Below are 17,927 nucleotides of genomic sequence, written 5' to 3'. Positions count from 1 at the left end.
GCGATGATTATGCCCAGATATGTGATCCTGTGGGAGGGACACTGGTCGTGGTTGTTCTATAAAAGCGGCAGGACGTTGGTTTAGGAAGAATTTCGCGATCTTCTGCATATTCTAGTTTACGAAATGGCGTTTATTATAAAAAGCTTCATTTGGCTGAGTTTAATGACTGTTATTAGAGCAAATTCTCAGGAAGGTAAGAAAAATATAGTTTATTTGTATAGGTCTAGGGAATTACTTTAATAATAACGCATTTCAATAAAATAAGTTATAATAATAGATATAAACAAAATTACTACATGTAACCTTTTGAAATATATTATTATTAATTATCTAAAAGTCGAAACCTATAACAATCTTTGGTATATGAATAACTTATAACGTTATATACATTTTCGGTTTACATTTCGTTAAAAAAATTAACAATAGGTTGTAAACATTATTTTTATCAGTTATTATATTGTTTAATATATTTAATCAGTGCCTAGAAATTGTAATTATATTTTTATATATTAACTTATTGAACATATATTTTTGATTCAGTTCAAAATTGACAATAAGAAAATTAAGAATTATAATAAAAATGGAATACCCCAAGTTTTCAATTCATACTATCCAGAAATGACAATGAAAAGCTAATTTGCTGTAGTCGACATTACAGTTGATAAATAACGATATTATTATTTAACTCTTTGACATATGTATAATAGATATACATATGTATAATAGATATTAGATATACAATAACATTAAATATATTTTCCATCAATTTAAATGTACAACAAATGTACGAAGTGTGATATAATGTATTTTACAATAAGATAATATGGCGTATTTAATATATTTTTTCTAAATTCATATTATTATTTTATTCTGAACAAATATTTAATATTTTTTATTTAAATAAATAACGTAATAAAACTATAAAACGATACTTTGTCGGTGTTTATTATCTAACAGAAACATTAAAACATATTTATTTTTACCTGTCAATGTCAATCGTTTACTGACAGTTAACCTTATTGGCAGTTTTATGACTAATATTAAAGGTATTGAAATATAATCTTTAAAAGCGTGGCTATTAAAATACGATTAATAAAAAGTGTGATCCTGAATATTTCATAGTGATTTTCTAATGATTCTCGATTTTATTGGTCAATTTAACAACAATTTTAGTAAAATTCCATGAAATCCATGACTATCTCATTTTCTCGAAAATAATTTCGACCGATACAACATTTTTATTCAACAATAAATCAACGTCCTTGTTAAAGTAGTACTTTTTCTTGGAAGGGTCTTCGTCAGAATCAGAATAGCCTTATCGCTTTGACGTTGTACTGGGCTTATTGTAAGTACCGTTCTCTATTGAAGTGGTAAGGAATTATTTTAACAGTTCTATTTGAATTATGTCAGAAAGTTGCGATGTGATAAGAATGAAGTTAGGTTTTTATTATTTTGTATCTTTTATATGTCCTTTGTCATATTAGTTTTAAGTCGTTATATTTTTATTTGGTTATGTCACTTTATTTACAACAATTAAGGATGTTGGAAGAGGAAAATATCGATTTATCAAAGTTGATCGATATGTTTCAGAATATAACGATATATTTGAAAAATTTACTACACCGATGATAAAAAAAATTTCTTTTTGATCTGTTTTCTCTATTTGAGATTTTATATTGATATATCGAAATAAAAAATATCGGTATTTCCTCAATAAACCTATTAACAGTCAATATTAATAACGAACAAGAACAAGTCGTAATCAAAAGGTACCAAGTCTGACGAGTATGTTGGAAGGTATATAGAATTATATATATTATTGAGAATAAATGCAACGAATAGAAGAAAGTTTGCTAGTTTGCTGAGCTATATTCTTGGCCATAGCATAAGTCTTCGATAAAGTTCAGCATAAAGAACTCATGCATAAACTCCATAAAATGTTACCGGAGAAATATATTGTACCTTTAAAGTCCTATATTTTTGCCAGGATGTTTAGAGTTGAACAAGATGAAGCATATTCAACGATGAAAGAAGAAAAAGCAGTTGTACCTCAAGGCACTATTTTGGGTCCTGTTCTTTACCTTTACCTTTATAATATTTTCTGACGACACTGCCACTTGCTATTGGAGACAATAGCGAAGAAGCAACCAGAAAACTGCAACACGCAGGAAAAACTATAAATAAATGGACTCAGACATGTAGAATAAAAGTGAAAGAGAATAAATCACTGATATTGATTTATCGACTTTATAGTGATGTATCGGAATAAAAAGTATCGATATGTTTTCAATAAACCTCTCAACAGTTCAAAATATCTAATAGTAAACAAGAACAAGTGATAATCCAAGGTACCAAGTCTGATGAGTATGTTGGAAACTCCATAATTTGAGTTTGATCAGCGATTCATACGAGGGGGAATGATATACACAAAGTAAACATTTAACATTTTCCATGTAGTCACCTCCGTTCTCTACACATTTTTGCCTCCGATTTAGAAGCTTGAATATTCCTTCTTCATAAAAAGTTTAAGGTCGAGTTGTCAGCCAATTGCGCACATACTCTTCAACTTTTTCATTGCTTTCAAATATTTTGCCTCCACGTAATTCTTTCAAGTGTGCAAACAAAAAATAATCACAAAGTGACAAGCCAGTGATATAAGAAGAGTGCTCGAGGCAGTGCGCATTTCTTTGAAATTTTCCCTTGGATACTTGGAACCCAGCTAGCACTAAATTTTCTGAAGTCAAGTTGATTAGTGATTATGGAGTAAATACTTTCATTACTGATACCCAATTCTGATGAGATTTTTTAAATTCTTAACCGGCGATCACCTTCAATAAGTTTTTGAACAGTACCGATGTTGTATTTTGTGACATGCGTTTTATTTTCGATGCGTTCTCGCCCATTTCTGAATTCTCTGATCCACGTATACGCTCGGTTATGAGACAGTGCGGAAATTTGAATGAAGTGAAAATTTCCGATGGTTTAACGCCTTCATTAGTTGAAGACTTTATGATGATGTGTTGCGCAACAGACGAGGTTACTTCACACTCGGTCACGTAAATAGAAACTTGATCTATAATACTTGATGATAATATTCAGCTTTTTTTGGTGTTCACTCTAATGTAAATGGTTTAGTACTGTTTCATAATATTGTCTTAATATGGTAGCGATGTCTTGAGATGAAATAAATCGGTCTATATCGATATTTTAAAGAATTTCATCGAATTTTCCATTGACTGCTTGTTACTTATCATAATAAATGTATCAATCCAAAGAGAGCATCGGGCTATGACTTGATAACCAGACAAGTATTGAAAAATCTATCAAGAAAAGCAATTATAACACTTACCAACTTGATTAATGCAGTAGGAATGCTGAAAACCATGCCCAAATGAAGTAAAATCTTATCGAGTAATTTAATTGCTAATAGTAATATCCAAAGTATTTGAACAACTCTTGTTAAAAAGTTTAAAATCCATAATAGAAAAAATGTAATGTCTCAACATCAATTTGATTGTGTGAACAAACATTCAACAACTGACCTGATATTTGGAATCAAAGATATAAAAGTTTGCTCAGCTACATTCTTAGTCTAAGATAAGGTTTCTTAGTAGAAGGGATTCAGGTATACATTCCATAAAATGTTGCCGAAGTATATATTGAACTCTTAAATTCCCACATCTCAGCCAGGATGTTTTGAGTTAAACAAGAAAAAGCTTACTCAACAATGAAAAAAATAACAAAAGCAGGTGTGCCGCAAGGCATTGTTTTGGACTATGGCTACATTGGCTGATGACAGGCGATATTTGCCATTTGGAGGCAATAGCCAAGAACCAAGTAGGAATACGCAACACGCTTGTCCTACATCTGAGAATGTAACTTTTTTACCTTCATAGGTCACCTGGTCAATTGTTGAATATTTGTTAACAAACACAAACCGGTGGACTGGTATTAGGTTTTTTTTCTCCTTAATCGGTACTCCGGTTTTCTCCTTAACCTTCTCCAAACTTAAATCAATTCTATATTAGTGTATGTTTTTATACCGCAGTGATTCATAAAATGAATAATTTTAAACTAATCTTTTCATTAGTTTTTTTTTTTAATAAAAATTACACTCCATTAACATATATCTTAGTAATTCGTAGTAAAACTAGCATAAATTAGAGTTATTCCTGCTTGGAATTAATTATTTACGTTTTAACGGCCGGATTATGCTGAAATTTCATTTAAACCAGTTTTTTAAACTATTTTAAACCCATTTATTCGAACAGAGGACGAATAACAATAAAACTATTTTAACGCATGGGCAGATATCGTCTCAATTTTAACGTTTTTGCGACTACGGTTTCCTACGTATACATGGAAGTGGACTCCTAAAAAAGTCAAATCCCATCATAACAGAAAAATTGCGATAATTTAGAACTGTTTTTTCAGTCGCCCACCACCTCGTGGGATTCGAAGGTTAAAAAACTTTTGACGGTTAACAACCCGAAAACGCATGTTGTGTATACGGTTACTTTTTTCAGATATTGAATCTTTTGATAGGCCTATAAAATAATTTTAAAGGATTTACAACACATGGTATTACTGTGTGTTAAATGGCATTGGGTACATTTGCGACAAACTTCGGTTTTCAATATGTGTCGTTTCGCCGAATTGTCAGCCATATTTTATTATGTAGTCTATCCAAAGTTGCTCTGAACATACGTCATCAAAATGTTTAATCTATTGTCTGCCGCAACTTGTAAATTCGTTTTAGAATCAGGCAATATTTTCCTTCTCATTTTATTCTAGTTAAAAACGAGCCCGTCAAAGTCGTCCGGTTGTCAAACGTATGCAAAATTCTTGAAAGCAATAGTGTTAAGAGGTTATAATTCTAACCTATAAATTATTGTGGTTGTATAATTAACTGTAGCTTTTACATCACTACATAGTATAAAACAAAGTCGCCTTTTCTGTCCCTATATCCCTATGTGCGCTTAAATCTTTAAAACTACGCAATGGATTTTGATGCGGTTTTTTTCAATAGATAGAGTGATTCAAGAGGAAGGTTTATATGTATAATACATGCATAATATACTAAGGCAACATTGCTAATTTTAGAGGTTTCTAACGTGATGTCGTAAATTAACCTATTTTTTTAGGCTTATTTAGCAATTAGCAAAAACGCTGCCTAACCCTACGAGTTAGATCAAATTAATGTACTACAGTATCGTACACCATAAAAAGGTCTACAAAAAAGTCCGCGATGGTATATGTTTATCTTTTACTGATAACCCACATTAACCATTTTTATTGTTTACTTTTTACGTGAGAAAATGGCTTATTTACGAAGCTATTTTAAGCAATACGGCATTAATCCTTATCGAATTAAGTACCTTAAATACAGTGTGCAATTAATATAGATCAATATGGTTCCTTACAGCATGTAAATTAAACAAATATTTTCGGAGATATTACAAATTTAAAATTTGCGTTTAAAAATGTGTAATGTAATAAAAATTGTATGAATTTAGATATTCCAAAGATAGCAGGAAATCTTCATAGTAAGTATAGGGGAAGAGGAATTGTTTTACTCCAAATTTAATGCGTGCAGGCCAAGGGCAGTAATGAATGAACCAAAAATACTGGATCGATTTTAATCATGTTTTCATTGAGTGACATAGGCATATATATTTTATGCCCGTGCAAAGTCGGAGCGGGCCGCTATGTTTTTATATACAACGTTCATATTTTTTCTGTAGTGTATTTAATTTAGTATCAGCAGCAGCCGTGCGAAGCCGGGGCGGGTCGCTAGTGTACTATAATGTTAAATTAAATTATATTTAATAACATTTTTGTTTCATTATACAATTTAGATTAAAATTTTGTTATAGGCCAAAGGCAAAATTAACTAAAACTCAGAGTTGATGTGGCCACATTGCACCGTTTTAACGTCACGAACTGAGATGATGTAGGTTCACACCAACTTTGAACAGACTGTAGCTTATCCAAAGTCTCAGTGAACTAATGTCATTTCAATTTATGGCGTCAAAACGGTGCAATGTTGCGGCATTTAACGTTGACATTTTACGCATCTTAGATTATTTTAGCTTCGATATATAACAACATTATAATATAAATAAAGTAATGTAACAAAAATGTTATAAAACATAATTTATTTTAATATTGCAGTACATTAATTAATTATACAGCCACAATAGTTTGTAGGTTAGAATTATTTTATTCTATTTACATTAAATTTTTTGCTAAACCACCTATTATATTACCTGGAGGGTTAATCCGCTGGAAGGGTTAATGATATGTCTATGATAACAGTGCTTCGTTGATTTTAAAATGTGAATATTGGTTTCGAACTTTTAAATTGGCGATTTTGATACCGAAGACAAAGAACGTTCTGAATAGACAAAAAAAATTGAAGACGAGGATTTGAAGACATTACTCCGTGATGATCTGTGTAAAATACGAGGAGAATATGCAGAATTGTTGGCAGTGATACAAGGAATAATTTTGAATTGCTGGAACTATATGGGAAAGATTCAAAAGTTTGGATATTTGTGCCGTATGACAGGAAGCCATGATACATGTAGGTTTTTTGATCCTATTGTTACTGCTAATAAAAACGATAACGATTACGATAACCCAAAGTGAAACAAATCATGGGAACCACCTGGTCATGCATCAAAATCAACTGAAAAGACGAATATCCATGGCCTCAAGCTAATGCTCTGTATTTGCTAGGATGAGCTTGGTGTAGTATACTATGAGCTGCTAAAAACTAATGGCCATTATCCTGGACCATTATCGACTATAATTGATGCGTTTGAATCGAAACATTTTGGTCGTTATACTGAATGTTTTCAGTGTTTTTTTTCATGCATAAAAAAGAAGAAATATTATTAGAAAGTTGAGAGCCTGAGTCTGAACAGGCTGTTAAATGAGAATGAACGATTTTGATCTTGTTAAAAAATCATGAATCTGTGACTAGTTGGAATTAAAGAAGATATATCACTTAGATATAAGCTATTGCTTTGGAATAAATTGACTGATGCTCTACATCATTTTCATATCCACAAAAGCTTGAATAAATTAGTTCAAAGTTTGTAGATGGGCAGTAAAAATATATTTTTTAAATGCCTAACCGTTGGGTTATTTATTTTACCTACAACTTTCTGATACTCGATATTTCAATCAGAATGTTGTTCAAGTTGTCAATTAATTATTGTATTCTCTAAATGAAGGTTTTACGTATCTTATACGCTTTTAAATATTCATTAGTTTGTTTAGGCGCTAACCTAGATTTTTCACGAATAAGAATTTCATTACTGCAACAAAAGTGATTGAATTATCTGTTCTATATTAAATAAAAATTATTACACTCAACCGACTAGTCATCCAACGCTGCCAAAACAAAGTTCTTCGATTACTTACCTATGTTTATTGCTACATAATCAACAAAGAACTGTACCATGATATCCAAATTCAATGGATTTACGAAGTTATCCAGGATTTCTATTCTTAAAACATGAAATAATATTACTAAATCACTGCAACGTGGAAGCGATAGAGTTACTGGACAATAACAGATCAATTCAAAAGTCCCCGGCCTGACACATAGATGACGCTACTAGAATATGCGTGTATAAATTTGACAGCTGTCGGATCATTAGTTTGTGAATTATAGTATTTTGAGTGAAGCAACTTTTGTTATTGTAAAAAAAATGGATAAAAAGGAATTTCGCGTGTTGATAAAACATTGCTTTTTGAAGGGAAAAATACAGTTGAAGTAAAAACTTGGCTTGATGCCGAGTTTCAGGACACTGTCCCAGGAAGATCAACCATCAAGGATTGGTGTGCTAAGTGCGAAATGAGCACCGAAGATGGTGAATGAAGTGGACGCCCAAAAGAGGTTGTTACCGACGAAAACATTAAAAAATCCACAAAATGATTTTGAATGACCGTAAATTGAAATTGAATGAAATAGCAGACACTCTAAAGATATCAACCGAACGTGTACATCATATCATTCACTAATATGTTGGTATGAGAAAGCTCTGTACAAAGTGGGTGCCGCGCGAGCTCACTTTTGGCCAAAAACAACGACGAGTTCGGATGATTCGGAGCAGTATTTGAAGATGATCATATGCGTAATAAATCCGAGTTTTTGCGTCGATATGTGACAATGGATGAAACATGGCTCCATGATCATTTCACTCCGAAGTCCAATCGATAGTCGTCCGAGTGGACTGCATACGAGGAACATGCTCCAAAGTGTGGTTAACTCAACAGTCGGCTGGCAAGGTTATGGCGTCTGTATTTTGAGATGCCCATGGAATAATTTTCATTGACTACCTTGAAAAAGGAAGGACCATCGACTATTACATGGCGTTATTAGACCGTTTGAAGGACGAAATCGAAGAAAAACGGCCGCATTTGAAGAAAAAGAAAGTGCTGCTTCACCAAGACAATGCACCGTGCAACACATGTGAGTGAAAACGATGGCAAAAATCCATGAATTGGGTTCCGAATTGCTTCTTCATCCACCGTATTCTTCAGATCTGCCCCCAGCGACTATTTCCTGTTCTCAGATCTCAAAACAATGCTCGCTGAGAAGAAATTTTCGTCGAATGAAGAGGTGATCGTCGAAACTGAGGCCTATTTTGAAGCAAAGGACAAATCGTTCTACAAAAATGGTATCGAAAAGTTGGGGGTCCCTATAATCAGTGTATCACCCTTGAAGGGAATTACGTTGAATAAAAAAACTAATTTTGCCAAAAAATATGTTTTACTATGGTAGGCCGGAGAGTTTTCAATTGAACTGTTACGTAGGATATCAGAAATTGGGACGAAACAAACCACAAGACCCTGTATAGAGGATAAGAGTTACTATTAAATCAGACACAACAGAGCGATAGAATTAATCAATTTATAAATTAAGATGGTACTAATATTTTAGTAATCTATATCTTCTGTGGAGATTTGATATAGAAACGTAAATAACTCGTTCTTAAGACTATATACGTCAACCTAACGCTGTCTTTGAATAAACATTAAAATAATAATAACAAATTTATTCGCATTTTATTTCTCAGCTTATGAAAACGAATTGTTATCCCAGCTCGACCTTGACCTTAGCCTGAACTCCAGATGTTTAAAACCCAGGGGTCAGTTCCCAGCTGCATCTTGCCAGAGCTTCGTTAACTGTTGGGACGGTGTTGCGATCGAACAACCTTGTCCAGATGGGCTATTGTTTAATCCGAACAAATTTTACTGTGACCATCCTGAAAATGTCAATTGTGGATCGGCCACGAACCCCCTGCAACTCCACAGCTCGCCGATCCGACCTTCTAATAACGAAATCGGGACGGAGAACTCGCAGGACACCACCCTGAACAGGTTCTGCTTGAAACAAATATGAATATTCCCCGGCAGGTCCTGCAATAGGTTTGTGCATTGCTGGGGTGGTAACGTGATAGAGTTGTCCTGTCCGGACGGGCTGCATTTCTCCAAATTCGGTTTCTGCGACTATCCCGTCAGCGCCGGTTGTGATGATAGTGATTTTCCCGAACGAAACGTGCAGGAACAGAGCCCGTGTCCGCAGGAGAGCGGCATTTTCAGGAACGAGAGTCACTGTGATCGGTATTTTGTATGCTCTTTTGGACGGATCTTGTCGCAATATCAATGTCCCCCAGGATTTAGTTTCAGTAAGGTACGTGTTACATTCTATTAGGTCAATAAAAAAGTAATCCACGTTTTTAAGTTTCAACAATTCAACAAAATGATTTTTATTCAACAACTTCAAAGCTTTATCTTAGCACCTTTTGACTTTTCTCTAGGCCATTAACATATAATCCAATTTCAATTTCTATTCTTCGGTTAAGTATGCGATACTCATTTGTTTCTGTTAGATATACTTTTTAATAGTTTTCAATTTAATGAGAATTTTGAGAAGATGTAGTCTTATTTGTTCGTCAGAACCAATTATAGAGTTCCCAACATATGGCTGAAGCTCACTTAGTTGATTAATACATTATTTTATTAGGGAAAAGACGTTTAGAAGGACTAAAATCTATTATTTCCACTATTACCAACAATAATAAAGTATTTAAAAAAACTTTTATTGAGAAGTCTAAAATCAACCAACCTGTCCATATGATCACAAGAAGAAGAAGCCTTCGAAGAGAAGGATGCCTACTAGATTATATTCTAAACTGCTTATACAACTTTGGACAAAGTTTAACGTGAATTATCTATTTATAAACTCCAGAAAAATCCTATTGGATTAATACACTGAATTATTTCCTTTTATATTTCAACCAAGATGTTTGGAGTCAAACTAAAATTAACATACTTAAGAATAAAAGAAATTAGATTAGCTAGAATTTAGAAGCATTAGATTAGGAAGATTATTCGTAATATAAATATGATAGAAGTATTTCAGGATTTATGTAGGTAAATAGAGCAGAAATAATTGCTTACATCGAGATCTCCATTGTCATTGAGGAAATATGAAGATTAGGTAACAGATATAAGACCTTTCACCCTATTAATACCGAAGTTTTCTAGGATAACGCTGAAGTAGGGCTTATACTGAAAAGAACTAAATCGTTTGATATTGTGTACTTGTATGGAGTGTATTTCTTAGGGAGGAATGATGTTGGTATGGTAGCGATCCATTTTCTCACTTTTTAGCATTTTAAAAATTTTGCGCGCCAAGCCTTTCCGAAGGCGCTAAGTTTGGAGAGTATGCTGGGTTAGTCAGAACTTCCGCTTCGAGCTGCAACTCTAAATGTATTCTTCACAACTCTTGTAGTGTGAGGCCGAATGTTGTGATGCAAGAGAATGATTACGTCTGGTATTGCTAGTTTTCTTTTGTAACAATACATCATTTAGTTTGTTTAAATGGCGTCAGTAGATATCAATAATAACAGTTTCATTCGATGTTAACCGCTACTAACACAGCTTAATGATCATTCCATATGCATATCAAGACTTTGCTGTTTATGTGGATGGCTGCTCTTGACTAACCCATGACTTTCTGCTCTTGAGATTGCCGTTTGCTACAGAAAACTTTTCTTTTTTGCGATGTTAAAACAGTTCATTTTCAATCAATTGTTAGTATGATTTAGTAATCTTCTTTCGTGTTTTAAGGCGAAATCCTGCACAACTTCGCAAATCCATCTGATTTCCAGGTCATCGTGCACTTCTTTTCAATCAATTGGTGTGGTTACTCCACTTGTACTTCTCATATAATTACCAATTTTCTTTCTAGGGCTGGAATTGGCTTGTTGCAACCCCTTCTTGTCCACTACCCCAATTTTCCCCCTTGGACCTTCACTACCCCCTTTATAAATACATCATTATATCAATTTTATAAAAAAAGAACATTGTCCATACCTTCTGTGAATTTCTCCACTCTTACCCTGGCCGCAAGCACATATATACCGATGACTCCATATCATCGCAGTGGGCTTGGCAGTGCATTTGTGGTGGAAAACCGGACAACAGTATTGGGTTCAGTATTCACCTGGTCACCGACTCATTGACAATTATCCTTACCCTCTATCTGAATGGGATCAGGACAAGTTTAGTGTGGATCCCTTCTCATGTTGGTATATCGGGAAATGAACGCGTGGACAGTGCGGCTAAATCGGTAGCCTCCTCTCTCCTCCCCGTTTCGGATGGTTGTGTCCATACTGACCTTATCACATTCGTTTCTTGTTCCATAAATAACGAGGTACAACGTCGTTGGGCGCAGGAGGCCAACCACAACAGGCTCTTTGAGTTTAAAGCTGATTTTTTCTCCTCTCTTCGCGTTCCTTCCCTTCGTCACCATGCCGTAGTTTTGAATCTACTGAGATTGATCCCGTCTGCTCACTGTGAGTTTTGTTATCGTGTCCCTATTTTAGTCTACCACATGCTAAACGACTGTTCACGGCTTATCTAGATAACCTCCAACATTAAATAGAAAAGTGTTATTTTAAGTTGAGCCAAAATGATGAAGATGATGTTAAAATGATGTATGGAGATATCAAAACCATGGGATTTAATAGTTAGGTTAGATGGGTTGACAGTTATATACGTTGGAATGGATCTTTCAATGGACTCGTTTCAATGGCACAATCTTTCATTACCATTTTTCAGTGTACGAATAATATACTAACAGTACCGACATCAAACACGTTTTTTGCTAAATGCAAATCGATATAATGATTTCCAAATAATTAATTGATGTTAATAAACGTGGATTACTTTTTCACGCACCTAAAGCGATAACCATTTAATACATCACTGTTATTAGATCTTGGGTACTTGTGACTACTCACATCGAGTTGATTGTGGAGACGCTCTTCAGCCGTCGAATGTTGAGAATTCTACTGTGATGAATTTAACACATTCTAGTACGGACGTAAGTGAAAAACCTTCTGAGTCAGATCGACGTTGCTCGGTAGTACCTAAGGGTTATGTCAGGGACTCCACCAATTGTTCGCAGTATCATTTATGTGAATCTGGTGTTGTAACGGCGACCTATACCTGTCCGACAGGTACTTTGTATAGTAACGTGAGTCCCTTGAGATATTTTTAAGCCTTTCATACCGTACTGAGTGATTTTTTACAATCAGGTGCTGGGTATCTGCGACTTTGCCAACAAAGTCAACTGCAATGACTCAGTGACTGCACCTGAAGTTAATAACATAGATATTGGGCAAGATCTGTCCCCAGGTATACCAACTAAAATATATTCTAACAAGATATACGTCTCTTAAAGGACAATTATTTCAGAATTATTAGCAGCAGTGGAAAAATGTACCCCCGGTACTACCATTCCTCTGAACGCTGACTGCTCCAAGGCCTGTCGTTGTCGAGCCCATTCAGCGGAGATCATTCAATGCACACAAGGACTGGCGTACGATTCCGCTTTGGATAAATGTGTTCCTTCTTATATTGCCAAATGGTGAGAGGACAATATTTGTTTTACAGCAAAAATTCCTATTTTTATGTATATTTATTTTTCAGTTAAAATATCCATCAGAGACTGATAACCATTGAATGATAAAAAGAAACTAATATAATAAATAATATAATACTTGAATTGTTGTTTTATTTAAATATCTTTTAAATTTTAATTGTTTTAGTATATAAAATGAATCATTATTCATGAAATGGCGAAGGAAATTAAAATTATTAGAAATATTCATAATAATTGTTTTTGGTTAATGAAGGTTCATTTAATCGGTAGAAAGTCTGACGTATGATTCTTGTATTGCCAAATGGTGAATTTTTTTATAACATCTTTATTAGATACGCTTAGTACAATCTTAATTTACAATTAATTTATTATTACTTTTCCTATGTACTTGGATTAATTAACAAGCAAGACGAGTGCGAGAAAATACATCAGTATGTATTCCTCAATTATAAAATTACAATTATTTATTAATTATTAACTTATAGCTATAGTTTACACTAATATTACACACTAAATGTTCACAGAAGTTCGTATGGTTTTGTTCGTTTCAATCTCCTGACATCCTGCGCGCTGTCCAGCAGTTGTATTGCTTCCACGTTAGTATGATTTAGTAATCTTCTTTCGTGTTTTAAGGCGAAATCCTGCACAACTTCGCAAATCCATCTGATTTCCAGGTCATCGTGCACTTCTTTATTGGTTACATAGCGATAGGCATTGGTAATCAATCGAAGAATCTTGTTTTGACAGCGCTGTATGACTAACTGATTTGAATTTTTAGTGCAACCCCATATTTGCACCCCATAGGTCCAAATTGGCTTTATAACTGTATTATAGATCAACCTCTTTGATTTTAGATCAAGTTGAGAGTATCTTCCGACTAACCAGTATAGTTGTTTTATTTTGGTTCTAATGTGGTTTGCTTTTTTTCTAACGTAACAACAATAAAGAACTTTTGTTGTAGGCACAAGAACTGAATTTTATTTCTAAAGAAAATATTGTCTATCGTTAGATGTTATTCATTTTGGCACCATACAGATACAGAATTTGTCAAAAAAACACGTCTTTTGAGACACTCTAAGACCTAATCCAATGTTTAGTATCTCCATATTATCTCTTGTTCAAATTAAACAAGTAAAACAAAATTATGGGTAAAATATGTCTTTGTATATTGTTAGAACTTAGAATATTAGCTCATCCTAGTCCAGATACCAAAAAAAATACTGTTAAGACCAAGCCACTTATCATCTCAAGACATATTTTAGTATTGTATAATAGTAAAAAAAGTTTAAAAAAACACATAGCAATTTAAATGGCTTGCAAATTACAAATCACTGACTTACCAGTTGCTTAAATTCGAATAACTTTTTCAATCACAAACTATTACATTTTGTCAATCATTCCAGTTCCCCCGACGGTGGTCTTCAAAATTTTACACTTATATTTGGCTGAACTTTTTTACTGCTGTGGAATTTTTAAAGTGAACTTTCAAATAGTGCATTTAAAAGGTAGTATGAATTAAAAAGGGCAGGAAAAGTCACAATTTTCAGGAAGTTTTACCGAAAAAATCGTGAAGAAACCCAGAAATTTGTCATTGCAAGAACCCACTGTTGGACCAAATTAAACAAGTAGTTATTAGATGAAGCTATGCGTCGAGAATGCGATGGGTGGGGTTGGTCTTTTTATTTAAGCGTTCCGATTTTGATTCTTTGCCTCATTCACTTTTGATCAATCTTAAAATCACTTTTCTTCTGAAGCCATCCACTATATATTCGACGGGTCTTAATATAAAATTAAAAATTTATAATATTTCTAAATTACATTTCTGAAATATTTTCAAATAACGGCAACTTCCTTTATTGAATAGAATAGACTTATTTGTGGCGTTACATTTGGATTGTTTTACTCGAATATATTATATATGTTAGCATCTTACATCTATTAATAAAATTAAAATTTCAATTAACTTATTGAAGACAAAATGGCGAAGGTTTCTATTTGGTGTCATTTCTATCAAAAACAATAATTATGGTTACTGTAAGTTCACAGTTTCGAATATTTTTTTGAAGTACTTATTGTTTCAATATTGGTAACACTTTCATGCTTGATACTGACAAATTTGTCAATAATAAAGAAATGAAATAACTTTCAAACTCAAAATATTGATATTAGTGAGGTTATAGTTAATAGTTATGTTTATAGTTTATATACGTTTCGGTTGCTGATAATATTTTTTTTGAAAATAGGAACGAAAATTACAAAACTGTGTGCTGAGAGATTATAACATTATTACATTTATTAACGATAGTCTAAATAAATTTGTGATGTATTAGAGAGTTATTGCTCGCAAAACCAGTTCTGTTCGGAGAATAATATTGCTTAAAGCACTGATTTGTTGGATACACAAAGTTGGATATTCCTGTCATTAATCAATGACAGTACGTTACATTTTAATGGATGAGTGATAAATGATTGAAAGATTGAAGCTTAATATTATAAATAAATAAAGAAAAATACAGACAACTCGTATCATAAAAACTATACAAAAGCTATATTAACTTTTCCAGCTATATTAATTTCTTGTCAGCAAGTTTCTTTCGCCAGCAACTTCGTGTTAAATTGCATGTTAAATTGTCAAATTATTAAGGTAAATAAGGTTTGGTACTATTAAGGTAAAAGGTTTGAAAGTGGCTGTTTATTATGGCGCTATATCCTGGATACTCTTACATTGATTTCTTGGTGATGGTTAAGATGGTTAGATTTAAGACCCTTTTTGCCACTTGATTTGTCAAAATTTGTAGAGAGGAAAATGTCACCTTCTTTTTTAATGGAGCACATATACAAATGTAAATTTTTCAAAATATTGAAATCTTTATGACGTATTTATTGTTTAAGATCACCTACTTATCGACCAGCTAGCGAATGAGTCCATTTTCTGGAGATCTGGAACTGATTTATTGCTTGTGGAAAGTGCTTGATTTTTGGAATGTCAGTTTCTCTGTGAGTTTTAACATTTCTGGCAAATCATGGAGTGCTAGTAACTCTCCTAAGAAACTATTTTAAAAATCTTGAAGTAGACGTTAAAATCGCAGAGGATAATGAAACGTAGTGACATCTTGTAAAATAAGGCTTTGATGGAGATTGGGGCTGTGCTGTTTTTGCAGAGCAGAGGAGATAGCAGGTTTGGAACATTTTCTAGAACAGATAAGTGATCATGAAGGGACAGTTTCGAGTTTGATGGAAGTTCTGTTTGAACGAAAGTCGATGAGAATGTTTTAGGGACGTTTCCTGGATTAGATCGATGTCGACATGTAGGATTCAGTTCCGCTTGTGACCTATGCAAGTTGTTTTGCGGATTTGGAATTTTGCGGACAGTTGGACTGACCGGATCCGGTTGGGTTTCTGGGTTTGCGAGCTGCTGGACGACAGCTACAGTTACTGAAGTTTTCGGTGTGTGAATCGCCGCAGTTGCAACATTTCGGTGGAGCCTCTGGAAGTTTGGTACACGATCGGATATGGTGATGGCTTGGATAGAAAAAATCATTGTTGATAAAATGGTGAAGGAAGTTCTACTAATCAAATTTCATTTTAAGGGTATCCATTCTGTACGACTCACACCGAAAAATAACCGAGCTTCGCTAGATGTCGCCCGAACAAAATCCGGATAGACGTCGCCATAGACGTGGCCGGTCCACCCCGGGGCGCTCAAGGTCTCGGTTTGCCCATCGGCACCGGGCCGAACACCATTTTAATGATATTCTTGTCAATTCACTTTCACTAGGCGGGCACACCCAGTCCCAGTCGACGTGAACGATGCCGATTACGATTCCGTAACGAAGCAGGAATTTGTTGTGAATTAATGCGCGCGGACGCCGCAGTATTAGTGCCGCGATATTAGCTGGCTAATATCGCATACGTTCCAGATGCGGACGATCCGAATCGTTAAACGAAGTCGTCCATTAATCTTTTGCGCTGTTATGAATAAATGGATTTCCGAACAATCACTTGCGGCTTTTTTTTTTCAGGCATGCAAGACACAGGCAACCGGTGAAGCGTGAAACCGTGTCGGTCGAGCCATCATCGATCAGGCATTGCAGGACGCTTTGATGGAGATGCCGAAAAACATCGATATATCGATATTTTTTTGGCGTGAAAGGCCTTATACCTATATACTAGTTTGGGTTTATTAACAAACATTCAACAGTTGACCAGGTGCATAGAATAACACATGTAATTGAAAAAGCCTATGAAGGTAAAAATATATGTTCAGCTGTATTCTTAGATATAAAACAAGTCTTCTAGAAGATTTGGCATGACGACTTTGTTCATAAGCTACATAAAATGCCACGTAAACAACACACTGAACTATTAAAATCTTACATTACAATCAGAATGTTTACAGTCAAACAAGAGGAAGTTTACTTGAAAATAAAAGAGGGTAGAGCAGGTGTACTACAAGGAAGTGTATTGGCGCCAATTATTTAGCTATTCTACATCTGTGATATATTACAAATGGAGAATATTACAATGGCTACATTTGCTGATGATACTGAGTATTATAGCTGTCGAAAACAATAGTGAAGAAGCTACACGAAAATTATAATAGACAAGTGACAATATAAATAATTGGACGCAAGCTTGAAAAAATAAAAATCAACTAAAGTAAATCTGTGCATGTGCAGTTCTCCTACAAGCAGTCCGTAACACCAATAACATTTAATAATACTATTATTCCATATAGCAACAACCCTAAATATCTCGAAATGAATCTTGATGTAAAACTTCGTTGGAAGGAACATATAAAGAAGAAAAGAAAAGAACTGGAATTGATATATCGAAAAATGTAATTGGGTAATTGGAAGAAAATCACTATTATCAGTACATAATAAATCACTACATAGTATAAAACAAAGTCGCCTTTTCTGTCCCTATATTCCTATGTGCCCTTAAATCTTTAAAA

The 17,927-nt window shown here is 34.0% G+C and overlaps 2 protein-coding genes across 2 annotated transcripts; both read left to right on the top strand.

Annotated features, from left to right (window-relative positions):
• The first annotated feature begins 24 nt into the window (after positions 1-24).
• LOC143201378 (uncharacterized) lies at positions 25-9,442 on the top strand. The gene is made up of 2 exons (XM_076412393.1): positions 25-193; positions 9,093-9,442. The coding sequence occupies exons 1-2, from the start codon at positions 124-126 to the stop codon at positions 9,416-9,418; spliced, it is 396 nt and encodes a 131-aa protein (XP_076268508.1). The 5' UTR covers positions 25-123; the 3' UTR covers positions 9,419-9,442.
• On the top strand, positions 9,422-13,093 carry LOC143189888 (uncharacterized; the record flags this gene model as incomplete). Its single annotated transcript, XM_076393880.1, has 5 exons — positions 9,422-9,709; positions 12,302-12,562; positions 12,624-12,723; positions 12,784-12,955; positions 13,018-13,093. Coding segments are annotated over 5 exons (825 nt in total), but the record flags the coding sequence as incomplete, so codon positions are not given.
• Between the last annotated feature and the right edge of the window lie 4,834 nt (positions 13,094-17,927).

The sequence above is a fragment of the Rhynchophorus ferrugineus genome, unplaced genomic scaffold (genome assembly GCF_030347505.1).
Source record: "Rhynchophorus ferrugineus isolate W39M unplaced genomic scaffold, kcgeb_rfMv2 rfM1, whole genome shotgun sequence".
Taxonomy (NCBI): domain Eukaryota; kingdom Metazoa; phylum Arthropoda; class Insecta; order Coleoptera; family Curculionidae; genus Rhynchophorus; species Rhynchophorus ferrugineus.
Note: the sequence above shows the minus strand (reverse complement) of the source record. Positions and strands in the feature narration are given on the sequence as shown.